This window comes from Dufourea novaeangliae, unplaced genomic scaffold, assembly GCF_001272555.1.
Source record: "Dufourea novaeangliae isolate 0120121106 unplaced genomic scaffold, ASM127255v1 scaffold6, whole genome shotgun sequence".
NCBI lineage: Eukaryota > Metazoa > Arthropoda > Insecta > Hymenoptera > Halictidae > Dufourea > Dufourea novaeangliae.
Window position 1 is genome coordinate 244,780 of NW_015373900.1, and position 16,471 is coordinate 261,250.

At 45.3% G+C, this 16,471-nt stretch overlaps 1 protein-coding gene across 1 annotated transcript in view; it reads right to left on the reverse strand.

Moving 5' to 3' along the window:
* LOC107193530 (putative mediator of RNA polymerase II transcription subunit 26) overlaps positions 1-6,124 on the reverse strand; it is a 47,842-nt gene extending 41,718 nt beyond the window's left edge. Inside the window, exon 1 of the mRNA XM_015582996.1 lies at positions 6,058-6,124. Coding sequence (XP_015438482.1) covers positions 6,058-6,117 — 60 coding nt within the window. The 5' untranslated portion in view covers positions 6,118-6,124. The remainder of the gene's footprint in view (positions 1-6,057) is intronic.
* Between the last annotated feature and the right edge of the window lie 10,347 nt (positions 6,125-16,471).

Sequence of the window (16,471 nt, forward strand, 5' to 3'; positions counted from 1 at the left end):
AAGCTTTTTCTTTGTAATAAATTCGCAAAAATCAGATTATTTTCAACGTTCTATATGTAATTCACCCCCTTAATCGCGGGCAGCTTTACCTAACGGACTGCTCGAGCAGAGAAGTTAAGAAAGTTTTCTCCGGCTAATTAGAGGGCGATCGAGGGACGATACAATTATGGGAGAGAAAAAGAGGTTCACGGAAGAGAGGCGCTTGATACGAGTGATATACGATTTTTTTACGTCGTCACGGTTCCGTTCGCGTAGCCACGGAATGAACTTGATGAATACCGTTGCACTGGCTTTTATAATCATAACGGAATACATTGTTTCCGTGCCGGTGAGTTTACGAAGGCAAATCATCGCGTACGAAACGAATTTTGTGTAAAGACGGTCCAGCAAACATTTATAACGTTCGCATTAACCCTCAAGGACCACACTATTACAGGACCCGGTTGTATAATATGTAAAAGCGGGGGCACCACGTGATTTCTTAGGAAAAAATAAGAAAAGAATATAGAATGAAATTTTGTCATTTTCGGCCTAGTTTTCGAAAGAATCGAATTTGAAAATTAATCCGAAACACGTGTATTCGTCGTGGTAGTAAGTACAAATAGAACACAATGACCAGACGTGCTGGCCAAGTTTTACACTTACACGATATCTACCCGGGCAGCCAGTAGATATACCGCAGAATATGAATAACATTATAAATATGTTAATTTTCAGTTATAATAAGATTATTGCAATAAATGGAGACTATATTGAAAATTAATAGACATTTCTCACTTGTTCAACATTTTTTTGTTACTCAGGTCGAGATAACTTTTGAATCATACTACGTAATTACCCTCCTCGTTGTGTTTCAGACATTCGAAATCACGCGAGAAACATGCTATCTCCTGCCCGTAAAAATGGGGGTAGCGGGGCTGTTCCCGTTTCGCGTGCATTTCCATTTAACTTCCGGGTCGTCGTTACGGCGTAACAATAATGTGGAGGAGAGTGGGGAGTGAGGAGCGGTCGCGCCAGGCGAAATTCGACCGCATGTACGACAACACAAGCGGGAACAATGTCGGGGCGGAGATCTTCTCGCGGAGTCCAACAGGAACTCAACAGGTTTTTATCCGCGACGGGTTGGCTCGAACATGCGGCTTATGAATCCACGAGGCCCGATAAATCCGTAGGGGTTATTGTTGCGGTGCATTGGGAGGCGTTATCCCCCACCCCCTCGACCGTCGTGAATTTCCGTCTATTTACTCCACGAACAGATGCGTGCACACGATTATCTGCGAGTGAAACGGACAATACGGGAAGGTATAAAACCGTCGACTAAAAGCAGCCCATCCGTCCCTCGGTGAAGTTGGTGGTCGAGAAATCCCGGAATAAATACGCCGTCGCGGTCGTCACGTTCGAGTTTTCCAGAATGGAGGACTGGGGGAACTGTATCCAGAGGGTATCTTCGAAGACAAGAATGGGGCTTCGACTGGTTCGAAATAGTGCTTGGTTCTTATTTCTTATCGTCGTTTTTTGTTTAACACATTGACTGCCACGTCACCCAAATTCCATGGCACATTAGGTCCCTGATTATTATTATTATTAGTATTCATTATTTACGACTAAACTGACATAAAGTGCGTGTCTGGCTATGTACTGTCTATTTCACTGTGGCAGTCAAAGTGTGGACAGGTCATCGATGGTCCGATAATTATTCGCCCTAGAATGTGGTACACACTTTGGGCTTGGATATGGAACGCGATAACGTTGCAGAAAACTGGGGAAAGGGGGCAGCAGGTACCTGCCACCTGGAAATTCCGCTTTTCCTAGTTTCCTCACTACTGTTCTTAGCAGATCCGAGGGTTCCTGATCCCACAAATTCGATCCGCCACGTTTCAGAAATCGTTGGATCGCTCCAAAAATGAGAGAGAAGATGACGAATTGGCTCGAACAAACAACAAAATTCCCACGGTTTTCTGCATATGTACATACTCCGGAATTCGAAGGCGGCACCTGGGGCAGGTCGATTTTCACGCGGTGACTTCGACTCAGCTGGGCCCTCAATGTTACGCGACCCCTATAGACCCTGGTTTATTTTCCCACGCGCTATGGCACCATCCCCTAGAAACACCATAACCCCCATGTTCACGAACAACTATTTACCAGACCGGCAGATTTTGCATCGGAAATGTTGGTGAACAAGGAGGAGAATCGGAGGTGGGGGTGGTTCAGACTCTGGAATGTCTACGTAATTGCTTCCCTAATTAACCTGGGTAATAATTCCACTGTTCTGAATTCACGGTTCTTCGGTAGGAGAGGCGGAAACGTATCTACGTTTCACTGGGAATATCGGGATTTTCGCTCTGGAGACAGGGTGTATCCAGAGTGTAAGGAGAATCGAGGGATTCATTAAACCGGACATGGATTGTCGCGCGTTCCCTTCCAATGAGCACTCGACGTTCAACTTCCAGACGAGAGAGTTTCGAATAGTTTTCGGCTAGCTTTGTCGATAAGACGGCGAAGACGAACTGGATGAAAGGACATCGGGTACTTTCCAGGTAGAAACCGTGGGAACGATGCGACGTACCGCGGGTCTTAAAGTAGATCCTTAAGTAGTCCCTATTGATGTCGTAGGACTGTATAGACGCGCATGATTTCCGTCGTAGCCTCTCAGACAGACTAGAAATTAGCTTTCGAAACGTTGCAATTTCTCTTTGCATATAAATCGACCATTAATGTTACATCGAAAGGGCGAAAATATTGAACAGCAGTGAAGCCTTAAAGGCCAATTTACGCTCAAATAATTTCTTCACAAGAAATTCGCAGAAATTCACATATTTTCAGGCCACTTTACACCAGGCTCCCCCCTTGAAGACCCCGTTCAATTTTGTTGCAAGCTTGTTAATTCATTTGTCCGAATGCCTGAAATACCAGTAATTATTTAGCTGTCCGATCGACTATCACGACCGCACTGTATCTCTCTCCACAAAATCTACCAACTCGACCCATGGAAAACGAAGAAGGGAACCACCACGTTGGCTCATGAATGCGAGTTAATCTCTTTAAATGCGGCCCCTTCAAACTAGCTGGCGGCCTGGACCGGACCAAGTCGAATTCACGGGAGTGAACGGGAGAACGAGTTGCCCTCGACCGATTCGATAAAGAGCCGCATTAAGGCAGGGATTAATCCGTCTCTACGCGATGGCGGATATTCAATTCCAGAATACGCTTTTCCCCGGGTATCAGTGTTATCCAGTTTCCACCTGGAACGCGTAATTATCGTAGGACGGAGTAACGGCGGATAATATCGCGAAACGAGAAAGAAATCGTCGGGATTGGCCGAGCACAAAAGAGAACCGATGGCGAGACGCTTGCAGTGTTTTCTTAATTATTCCCGAGTTTTTCCTACCTGCGCACGGCGTGTTTCTTCTTCCCTCTCTCTCCATTCGCGGCGTAAAATTGAAAACCTCTACGAACTGCCGCCAGTCCATGTAATAGAGTTTCCTGGTGAGAGAGCGATTAACAGTCACTGTTCTATGCGCCCAATTCCTTTGCTTGCCGTATATAGGTATGTATACAATACATACACGCTGAGCGTCAGCCAAGACGATACATAATTTAGGATAAATGTCCCGATTACTGCCGGTGTCCCGAATACTGCCACCTTATTTATTTTACTTAATAAAAATATAACGTATAGAGAATTTTGTGTATGAAAAATTTTATCATTAAATTGAGACTCTTGTTATTGCAAGTATTTCTCAATTTCATAGTATTCAAGAGTATAAGATTTGCATAAAAACCAAAGAAACACATCGAAAGAGATGTTAAATAATATTATGTTCGAAACTGAGACAATTTTTAGATTAAACAACGGATAAAATAATGAAATGACAAGATGCACGACTACGTTATCCGACATCAAAGTGTTAAGGTGGCAGTAATTGGGACACCTACTCCATTCCTGAACCTGTCGGGACCCACCTGGAGCACTTGTTGCCGTGTATTTCAATGTTCGAGGCGCAAAAGTGAATGAATAAACGCCTGGAGTACAAAATTGATCCTGATACGACCCGTGTTTTTAGCTCGACGACGAAATGTAACATGGTCCACGGTGACGTTTTCGCCTTCAGAGCCCGCGTCAAGCGATTCAAGAGGGACAATTCTTAAGTTATTCGATACTTATATGTAGGATAGCGGGCGCATACTTTACGACGAGAACTTCGATTCCAGACTCGAGAGAACGCCACACACCTCCCTTCCCCAATCCCATTAAAGTTCGAGCGTTCTACAGCGTTCCAAAGGGGTGAACTTTGAAAACTGATTACGCGTTTTCGAAGGGATCGCAAGTCCTGCTTCGGTTCTTCGGGTACCGAACACGCTTCGGACAGCCTTCAGAATACGTCTGGTGTACGGGAAAACCGATCGTGCGTACGCAGAAAATGTTGTTCTCACCACAAATTACTCGCAAGCGTGCCGTAGCAATTTCGCAAGTGGAGATTTCAATTTTTAATCCAGTAGCTGGTGTACACGCGCGCGTAAGTATGTCAGCGTAGTCCTGGCTATTGGTCCTCTTTAAGACGAAACATTTACGAAAATACACGAGTAAAAAGAAGTTCTCGACAAATCTTTAACATGAAATTTCGATTTTCCAATCGAAAAGAACTTCTTTCACCCGGGGAAAAGTAAACGGATAAATGGAAACGATCGTGTCCAAAGTTAGTTTTCTAGAGCGACCTCGGGCCGTTTCTATATCAGGTCGAAACCTCAGCTCTCAGGGAACAATGCGCTCGAGAAATCGAGGTGTCGTACAACGATATCCATACGAGACCGTCATCGGGGTCAGTCCCGTGAAAGATGGGAATTATCGTCAATGAAATATAACCCCCGATTTTATTGTTCTACACGATGGAGCTTTCTATCCAGGCTCGCGCACGTTCCGTATTCCGGTCAGTCTTTAGATTCGTGATTAATCGGAGAGCCTCTGCACTCTGTGTTCGGGTAGGGGACCATAAAACGCGATCGTATCTGTTTCTGGAAACTGAGAAAGATTAGGAAAACTCACTGTGAATATCGTAGAAAACTGCAACCACACGTTTTACACCGACAACCACGATCGCCCATCTAACCTTGATTCTCTGAAATTTTTATGTTCCTATTCGACGCTCGTAGGTCATCTATTAAAGGTCCCGTGGACGGCGCTATCGCGCGTCCTCTTTGTATTATCGCGAGCAGAGGTAAGAGGGGGCTAAAAGGCTTTCCTGATCGATTCTCCCCGAATCGTCCGCGGAACCGGCAAAACCTGCGAATTAAATGTCAGGCGTCGAATTTAGAGCCGACAAGTAGCATTCGTTTCGCCAAATCTACCACAATTGGTGGACGCTCCTTTTTTTCGCCCCTATAAAACCGTTCCTTGTATGTGTACGCCAAAGGAGAAAGCTTGTACACAGTTGGCCATGACCGAGCGGCGGGACGATTCTTCATTGTAAGGCAAACCCTCGTTGAAACCTACCCCCCCCCCGCCCCCACAATCGCTTTTGCACCGAGTAACGTCCGCAAAATTACATCTTCACTCTTCCCCGTTTTTTGCGGAAATGTAAATCTTTAAATGATTCTGTAACGACGCGATAATGGTGTGCTCTCGATCCCGAGACTTTCATTGGTAAGACCGTTCTTTGGTCCAACGATATCTACGCCACGAGTAACAAGTGTTCGCGAGGGACCAGGTTACACTGTTTGAACACGAAGATACGGTGGTCCCGGTGAAAGTTTCGGGTAACTGACGTTACCACGTTTTGGTACAACCGACATTTAAGCCATGGCATGAGGTAATTGGATTCCAGGAAATATTTAAAAAAAATGGGGTAATTGCAGTCACTGTGAACTAGGAGCGCAGGTCAAAGTTGAAACGTATTCGACACGACTGGATTTTCTACAGGTTAAGATTGTTAAGACAAAGGTCATCGAAGTTCACGAAAGCTTGAGAACTCGAAAACTCACGACTAATACCACGGATACCAGAGACTCGGTACGACGCTTGTCGGAATGAAAACACCATGGACGTTGTAGGCTTACTGTGAACCATTGCAGAATCGCAGCGTTGCCTCGAATCCCGTGGATCGCCTCGCGGATCATCGGGTGTCGCCGGCGGTAGACAGCTGTCACACGAGGTCGTCGTAGAAGGAGAAGCTGGGAGGAACGCGCGACGGATGAAACGAGAGACAGGTCTACTGGCGGACGGTGCCGCGCTCGTCGACGAACTGCTGCCACGGGTTCAGCTCGGCGGCGCGCGCTTCGCCGCTGCTCAGCTCTCGGCGATTTTCGGCCCTGTTCGCGGCCGTTCGACAGCCCCCTGTGTCCTCTTGTTCCGGGGCTCGCGCAAACTACCCCCTTCCCCCCATGCGTATACAGAGTATGTCCGGTTTAAATGTATACAGGCTATTGTTTCTCTAATTATTGAAAATACGAGAACATGTTTCGTATGAAACTTATTTTGATTAGAACTGTAAATATTCGGATATTCGAACTACTCCAATAATTCGAATAATTTCGGATACGAATAATTTATTCGAATAATTCGAATACTTTGAATGTTTTGAATATTAAATTCAAATTCTATTGTTATTCGAATATAGTCGTATTAGAATTATGGAGTGAATTTACACTTTTGTAAGAACATTTTTTTTTCATATCTTCAACGGTCTATGGGATATTCCTATCTTTTTCTAGTTAAAAGAATACACACACTCTATGTTATACATGTATGTATTGTATGCATACTACAAACCGCGCGTGTGCAACATTCACGCTGGGACGATGCGTGGACCGGACAGCCGAATTAAACGGATTAGGATCTCCATCGGGGGTGCGCGCGCGGTACCGGCGAATTACCTTCACGGCATCCATATTATACCTCGATAGCCGAAACTCTGACCGGTCGGATCCTTTGTGACGATCCCGCGTAATTTGGTTTGCGCGACGATTCCGCCACGCGCGCCACCGAGATTGAGTTAAGGCCAGTAATACCCTGGGTGTTGATTCTTGGATGTTTGGGAGGGCGGGGAGGGAATAGGACAGAAAGTGGGTAAACCGTTGTTGGGGGGTGGGGGTGGAATGGGAGGTGAATTATTATGGAGCATTTGAGCGGTTACTCGTGCAACCGCTCTATTTATAATAGTAATGGTAATGGTAATACGATTTTATTATGTAACTCGATAGAACGAACATGAATACAGTGGATAGATAATGTAAACTTTCGAAGGAATTGGTATGTAAAGGGCAGAGTTTGGCAGAATTTTATTTAAATAATACATACCGAAAAGCAGTAATAATCTAAGATCGTCATCCTGGCCTTTGAACGGCTAATGAGATTAAATAGTGGTCTACTCATTCCGATAACGAATTCGTTCGTCTCTGACGAGATACAACGCAGATTGTCAGCGCTACGGTATCAGTCTGAAAAATCGTAGAGCACGTTGCACTTTATACAACCGTTTAATAAAAACAGATGGACAAAGTTCAGACGTGTATCGTGCTTAATTAATAAAAGCATACACCTCCGTTATACACTCGCCTTTCCCAGACCTACAATATCCAGTTTCATTTTCCCCGGACATCTGTTACGTATCTGTGTTTCGTATGTTTACACTGTAGAACGCAATAAGTACGTATCATGATTACCGTATTACGCAGGAAAAACGACGTAACCCAGCGCCGTTGCTGCCACACATCGAGCGCAGCCAGATATGCGAACGAAGATGTACAATAGAAACGTAGTCGAGTTTGCGGGATACCGTAAGCAACTTACTTTGTGTTTTCCGAATAACGCGAAACCACGGGAACATTCAAGTATTTCTATCGAATAGAACGCGCGTCGGACAGAGAACTGGCTTCCTCGAGTTTCCTGCAGCAGGTTGCTCAGGATTAACGAGGTTTTACGATACTTTTATACTTTTTCCCCACCCCCCGTTTCTTTGCACCTTAACCGGAGCGCGCACGGTTGCCCCGAGGCCGGACTACACGTCCGATCATAAAAAGAAAAAAAATCTGGCGAAACTTTCCTGTACCCGCGGAAGGAGAGCGAAAAAGTGGCGAGTAAAAGCGATGATAAGAGAGTAGGTGCGAAACGGACCACGAGCCAGTGTGCAGTCAGATCGGTGGGCAGTGATTATTATTAGCCAAAAAAAATGTTCATTATCGAACAGCTAGCAGTAGAATAGTCTAAGCTAATCACTAAACTGCGGATGTTTATGCATTTATAGTAAATTTTAATAAACAAAATCCAGTAAAATAAAGACTTTAATAAAACCTAGTGATATTCATATAATATTATCAACATAATAAGACATCTAGTACAGGAAGTGAATTTTTATTTCATTTTCATATTAATAAATTAATATCTAAAATTGTGAATTTCCATAAACATCCACAGTCTACTTATCACATTTCGTGGTTAACCCCCGTATACTGTTCGCGAATCTCAGTGGCTACTATGGCGTAATCGTTCGTACCATGCGTAAGTATCCTTTTTCCGGGGGGGGGGAGTCGCGTCTTAACGTCGCTCGAGAGGCGCGACCTTACGGCATCTCTGGCCTTGGCACGAATGAAAACGGACGCTTCAGCGCTGCCAGGACATGCTAAATAAGCGTGTCGAGCCAATTTTTTAACGGTATCCAAATCAACCATCGAACTATAACGTCATAAAGTCTGTGAGTGGCACCGGTCCCGATAGCGCAATTTGACATCTCCCTATAATTCGACCGGCTCGAATCCCAATAGCGTCGGCTAGACGGATTGGCCTGCATAATAAACCACCGACAACGACGACGACGACGACGACGACGATGACGGAAGCACAGATCCCTTCCCACCTGGCCATTGTTTCGATTCTCGCCTCTAAACGCGCCTGTATACAAATGTACACGTACATACCAGGCTTCGGAGCAGAGGCGGTTGATGATGTCGGTGTCACCGAAATTTCCCGTAACACGTATATCCCATTTCCGGTCACTCTCCTCTCTCTCTCTCTCTCTCTCTCTCTCCTAGACAGCTGTTCCACGAACCGAGGACCGGACCATCATCTCTCTGGTTTGACTAATTTAAGAGGTAACGCCACGATGATAGGCCAAAAATGGTAGGACAACTTTGTAGGTGATTTTAACCCTTAGTGACCCTCCCGCCCCCCCACCCGTAATATCGTTCAGGAAATGACAGTAAGACTAAAGATGTAAGTATTCAGATATTTGAACTATTAGAATAATTCGAATAATTTGAATAGTACGGAGTATTCAAATACTAGAAGTGATCGAATTTCGAATTGTATTGAATTGGAATTTGAAAAACATATAATTGTAAACGCCAACGTGAAAAGAATTTCACGATAAAGTGTGAAAAAATATATTATGCTCGGATATCTATTCAGTACAATTCAATTTTGATCACATCGAATATTCCGAATATTTCAAATACTTTGAATACTTTGAATACTTCCAATGACTCGACTATCAAATTCGAATTTTACTGCTATTCGAATATTCGTAAGAGTCCTAAGTAGTACGAAGGATGCGTTCTCCTCGAAGGACTACCAATGGTCGTACAGTGTCGTATACCCGTGACAAAAGGCGCCACAAGCTACAAACTCGAAGATCGACCAGAATCGCCCCCGGTAAGGCTTCATAACGGCGGCGCCTCGAAGCCCCGCCGCCAACGGTTAATTTAATCGACAATGAACAAGCAACAGCAACTCCGTGGGAGAAGAGGATGACGGAGGTGTACAGAGGTTCGTTAACTGTGCGAACGTTCTTCGTATTGTCGCGGCCGATTGCAGAACACTCCGCGTCGTGAACTCTGTGTCGCCTCCTCCTCTCTACCCAAGGAGTTTCAACAACGCCTTCGAGGCCAACACTCTCTCGCGTTAGTCCTCTCCAATTACGTAGCTTCCGGTTTTAACGCGACTGGCAGCACCCTCCCCCTCTCTCTCTCCAATGTCTCTGCTTCCTCTCTGCACCACCTAGAGCGGAAGAAGCGACGCGTGCTCCGGAGGACATGTATGTACATATTTCCTAGGCGAGCGTGATTAGCCGTGGGGATCTAACGATTTTTACGCGATTCATGGTACATACTTCAGAGATCTCGAGTTCTCGACGAATCGACGAGAATAGTCAATATTGGCTAAATCGTTCAGAGCCGTAGGGTTTATCGTGTGGACGAAAAATGCGAAGGAAACACATACAGTAAATTCTTGATGAATGTTCGAAGGCATCTCGGCACTGCACTAAACCACATTAAAAAGTCAGCGTTACAATCTGGGCACCTCTCCCTGTCAATGTTTTGTACCTTCGAACACTCATCGAGAATTTACTGTACAGTGAGATATAGCGGTAATGCGTGCTGTCGTTCAGGAGGCGCGCAAAGCTCGATTATCCGAACAATATTTGAAGCGGCTTGTTGCCCCGTTGACCGTTCATCGGTGGAACCCAGATTCCAGGGCGGAGGGTGGGGTGGATCTCGTATTCGACAACCGAAAAGTAATAATTCGCTACGGCTGAATTTGCACGCTCGTTCGCTGCGCTTCGTTTTCGCTACAGGCGGTGCCATCTGCACGCGACGGAATAATAAACAAATCCGTGAAATAAACGGAAAACAGCCGTGAAACGTATTTCACGGCAAATTAATCGAGGATTTTCAGAGTTGGATAAGTTCGGACAACCAGCGAATGTATTATTTTTCTGCCTGATTACTTTTGTAGTTAGTTTCTTTGTTCGGCCAGTCGCAACGGACCAACAAATTTGCGTTTATTCGCTTACACTAAACGTGTCGAAGAATCAATTTCGACACTCTCCCTTCCCCCCGAATAATTCTGAAGTATGGTTGGAAGTTATTGCGAGGCTGTCTACGCGAATTCGCGTGAATTTTCTTTTTCCCCTGACCCAGTTTCGCGCAGCCACGGACACAGATAAGCAGGGACAGGTTATGCTGGCCGGCCCAGGCCGGATAATGAATCGCCCGCAAATGTCAACCGACCAGGCAACCACCACCATCGAGTTATTCGTATAGGTGTTTCGAGCGTGGACAGCGCGTGGATTCTCCATTAATCGCGATAACGAGGACAGAACCGATGGTCGAATGGTCGAAGACGAGGTGCCATCGCGGACGTGTTCGGTATCGTCCAGCGAGATAGCAACGAATTAGGCTTGAAATATGTGGGATGCGGCAAAAACGACTGGACTGACCGCCAAAAGATATCAGAATTAATCAAAAATCTCATTTTTCAATCGAGTGGCCACAGTTCCTTCCTTCATTGGATTCCTCATATTTCCAACTACAAAACGCTAAACGGTGGAACTCGTTAGATTTCGAAAAATGTATAAAAAAAAGGTTCAATCGTCCCATCCAAATGGTTTCCTGTCGTTCGTATGTACGTCTCTTGAAACCGTTCCAGAGTCATTCGCCCCGAGTCGACACGGAACGGTCGCGTTTAGCTAGATCCGCGTTACGTAACGAGCCATTTCTGTCGAAAGTAACATCAGTCTGGTTAATAAGCAAACCGCACAAACCGCATTAACCCAGTCGAGCGATATTTCGAGTTTGTTTCGGCGTCGGTGGTTTCTTCAGGCGACAGAACCAACACCGACACGCCTCGCGCGACAGAACTGCCACGGTACATAACGATCTCATTCCGAACCTAAAGGACAAGTATCGCGAAATGCTCGCTATCGGATTACCAGGGATAGCAGTAAGACTCTCTAGCGGTGAACTGGCTGCAACAGCGACCGATTGCATCGCTGCTGTGGCCACTGGCCACTGATTACCGATTACGTTCTGGGATTCGAGGACGATGATTCACGTAACGACGCGGAGGAATCGTGGGACCAACGATTCTCTTAAGCTCGCGCGCGCGTGCACGCAACGTCTTTGCAGCACGCGAACGATCAGGAAACGCCGTCCTATTTCGGTTGTAGGAGCGTAATTTCACTCGGTTTTTCGACCGAATTTCGCTGTACGCATATGTTCCGCACACACGCACACACGCACACACACACACACACACACACACACAGAGCGTAGCCTGAAAGTTTTCGATAATCAGCTCGCGAGAATTCTCGAAATACGACCTAATTTCCCGCGAGCCAAGAAGTCCTCGATTGTACACGCCAACTGAATTTGCTTGGAAGGAAAGGATCCCAACTTTACAATTTTGATTTTAACGGGGTTTTTTGAAAGACGATAGTACAATATACAGGTTCCCAATGCTATGTACCGTATAAATACATATACAGGGTGTCACATTTAAATGAACCCATTCGAATATCTCCAAAACTGTTGACGATATTATAAAACGTTTCAGACAAAAGTTAAATGGTATCAGGGGATATACTTTCTGATGTGACTAATCTTTTTCTATGTGGACGCGTAGAGGTCGTAGGAAGCTGAAATTCGATACTTAATCTTTATTCGTAATTTGAAATATTAATTTAGATAAAAAAATATTGTCCAATTCTGCACGGGGGCGGGAGGAAGGAAACTCGATCGTTTTCGCTCGCGCAATTACGCGGCCACGTCTCTTCCCACGTCAATCGTGGCGTACACGCACGCACATGGTCTCTCTCGAGGGGCCACTGCTGCGCCGCGGGATCGAGGCGAATGTGCCGTGTGCGTTGCACCTTCGACTCAAGGTTCCTTCCCGCGTGTACACATCGAGATCTGGATCACGGCTTCCTCGAGAGCGGGGGAAACACGCCCGACGGAACGATTTTTCGCGAACGATAAGGTCGATAAGCACAAAGATTCGTGAAAACGCACATCTCGCCGCCCAACTTGGTGGATTTTTTGTGATCGTTAAGCGACACGACACGATCGAATACAGGCGGTCGATTACATATACACTCATAGGTTAGGATCGTGGTGGAGATCGTTGGTTGCATCTCCACGCGGATCCAGAAAAACAAAGCGCTCGACGCGGGAAAGAGAAAGTACCTACCTACCTACTGTTCTCTCGTGGTCGACAGAAAGTTTCCAGCCGTGAAAGACAACGTGTGCATTTACCCGGGATGTGTTGCTCGAACGACGAACAATTACCCACGATCACAACGAGATTCGGGAAAAAGCGAACTCTTGTCCGATCCGGTCGCGATCGAGTGTCGTTTTTAAACGGTGCCGCTTAATACTTTTATTCCCAAATTATTTAAAAATTACTAGTGATCGAAAGGGTTAAAAGAATTTCTAAGCCGCCATGGTGTGGGAAAATGCGCGGGGAGGCACAGAGAGATAGGGAAGCGAAGACTCGCCGCGAGATGCGGCTGAAAGATAGCAGAGCGGTCCCAACGCGAAGATCCACGTAATTCCGAAATCTCCCTCTATCGCGAGCCAAACGAGTCGGTTAATTAACCCGGCTGAAATCATTAAGATAATTGCGCTCCCGTAGACGGGGTCCGCGAGGATGATGAGCTGGGTCGGTCGTGTCTGTGTGCTTCCGTCGACCATTTTCCCTTTCGAGAGGAATCTATGTAGGTACTTCAGATGGATTGATCGACGACGGGGAATATTCAGGGGGACACGTTCGATCACCGCGCGACAAATTAAACAGTGTCGGTTGTCTCTCGGAAATTCCGCTCTTCGTAACCACTTGAAATGGAATTTTCGATGATCCTGGATTTAGTTATACATATCGAAAAAGCAAAATCGACCCTACAAAATGTGGGAAAACAGTGAAATAAAATAAATTGCACCATTAGACGTTAACCCCCCTGGCCTTATAACGTCGAGTCAGACTCGTCGAGACAGACTCGTCGAGACGATTCTAAACTGGATTTAGCAAATATAAACCTTCAACCCTTTGAACCCTCTTGGTATTATACATACTAGCAATTTCTACAGTGCCTAGTACAAATGAATGCTATATATTTGTCGCAAAAATTGATAAAATTGAAACAATATCATTTTTTTATATTCCTCAAATATGTAATAATAAGGATCAAAACGGCTTTTTATTGTATGTTTCTCATTTTTTTTCCAATGTTTTGACCGGAGAGTACGCCTCGCGAACACAATATGACACGCCTCCTCTAGGATTATTCGACGCGACTTGTCTCGCGTTTTTCTTCACCGGAAACGGAGCGCGCGCGTTCACGGCCGCTGAAATGCTCGTTCGTTACCTTGTGTACAGGTGTTGGAGGGAAGAAACGAGCGTCTGTTTCAGGCTCTCTTGACGCGAAACGGATCCACGCGACGATTTCCAACGACGAACAAGAGAAAATAAAAAGATCGGTAAGTTCGACAAAGAAGATCTCCGGTGTGCACGTTCGTTTCACCGTGAGGAATAAACGAGCAGTCGGAGAGAGAGATGACACTGTGTGCCTCGTAACTCGTAACACGGACGGTGTTCCTACGGGAACAGTAAAATCGAGCAGAGTATCTCTGTCAGCCTTGGTAGATTTTCGAGAGCTTTACGATCCCGTGATCCCCCGTCGTTGTTCGCGAGGTGAACGATAGAACGGTACCGAGCAGAAGTAATCGACGAACCGTTTTGGTCGCACAATGGTCTAGAATACAAATTTACCAGCTCAAATGGTCGACAACGAATTTCTGTTGGTCTCCAAAAAAATTCACATCAACTTATTACATATTATGTAATCATGGATCATTTGTTCCATGTATTATTGTTCTCCTCAGACCTTTTCGTGTCATTGATCGTATTCATTGTCAGTCAAAAATAGAAAAAAGCTTCCCTAAAAATTCAGACTTTCATGAAGATGATGAGAACAAACTGTTAATGAATTATAACGTCATCGAAGAGGATCACTTTGAATTCATAGAAAATTTGTTCATTTATCGATTTCTATTTAAACAGAATTACGAGTTTCAACATTTTTTTATCGTTCGAACTAAATAAGCGTATGAGCTGCTGAATTTTGATTGTGGACCACTGTGCGTCGCAGCGTATCGTGACGAAGATGGCTTGTAAAACTATATCCACCCTCGATGGAAGTACGCTGCGTGGCATAAGTATAAAACCACCCTAAAATTTTCAATTCTTATGTAGATATTGCGGTTAAAATAAAAACAAAACACTTTTTTTCCAGGGAATATAATGAATTTTGTCCTAGAGAAACATTTTTCCTCACCACGATTTCAGACGTATAAAGTTCATCGAAATCCACGAGTGACGCATTTGCTCGATCATTAAAGTGTGTCCACGCGCGTTCACTGGGCGAGAGAACAAAACTTTCCTGGACGGGGCTGAAAATTAAATTACCGCAGCAGCCGAGTGGCATACGTCGCCGTTATTGTTTCCAAGTTCTGTACCCCGGCTCTCGCTGTAATCGACTTCGTAAACTGAATGTCTGACTTCCCTGGTGTAGCGGCCGTGACGACGTGGACAATGGGGAGGATGCGGGTGTGTGTTCCTTCGACCTACATTACCATGCTGGCTGGCATTTGATATTTAAATACACCGTTGGGTGGGCTTTAAAACCAACCCCACCGCCTTGGGCTCTTTATTTCAGCTTCTTCAATCAGAATCCGATCTCTTTTCAGAGGCCGTCTTTTCCGCGGAACAAAAGGAAACTTCGGCCCGACCGACCCTACTCGACCGGTTTCGAATTGAAAACGGGAGCTTGGATGGATCGATCGATTCGCGGCGGTTCGAAATAAGCACCTGCGCGACTTCGTTGTGGAAATTAACACCCCTGGTCGCCGTTAAAACTCCATTGGCCCCAATTGCCCGATATCAAATGGTAATCGCGGAGAACTTAATCAAACACACACCTGATCATTTCTTTTTTTACTTGTTTTTGGAGAGAATACTTGAATTTCTTAAATGAAAACATGGAAATCTACTTTATATTACGTCAAAAGTTACATATTGCACCGTCGACAGAACTTGACGCACTTTTAAAATGAGTATTAAAAGTTAAAACCAGATTATTAATCATCATTTTCGTCGAGGAACGCGTATCGATGGGGGGTAGTCGTCGGCGTTGGCCACCGTCGCGGGCAACTGACTCATAATTCAACGTTTATCGAACAATGGGCCGCGGTCACTATAGGAACGTGACGACGAAACGACAACAACAGCACGCAGTCGGCCGGGCACGATAGTCCCCTGGCGACGCACATCGTTATATTGCAGATTACACAATTCAACTTAATATAATACCCGTTCAATGCTGGTAGTTCCAGCATTAAGCAGCCACACTTCCGGAGCAGCTGATCAACAAGTTCGATATTTCGTCTCGAGACGAGTGTGCTTTCGAGGATCTAGAGAATCCCTCATTCCTCACTTTATGAAACACCTTGTACCGATCCGAACGCGTTAGCTTCTATCACCTACCAGCTAGATGCGCTCCTTTGACGAAGGAACATATCCTCTCCTTTGTATCGACGATAGCTGCAGATATATTTTATCCTGAGCGACTACCCTTCAGGCTGTATTCTCCAATATACATTACGGCGTCGATACAGTGTAACTTCCGTTCCACTCGCATTTTTT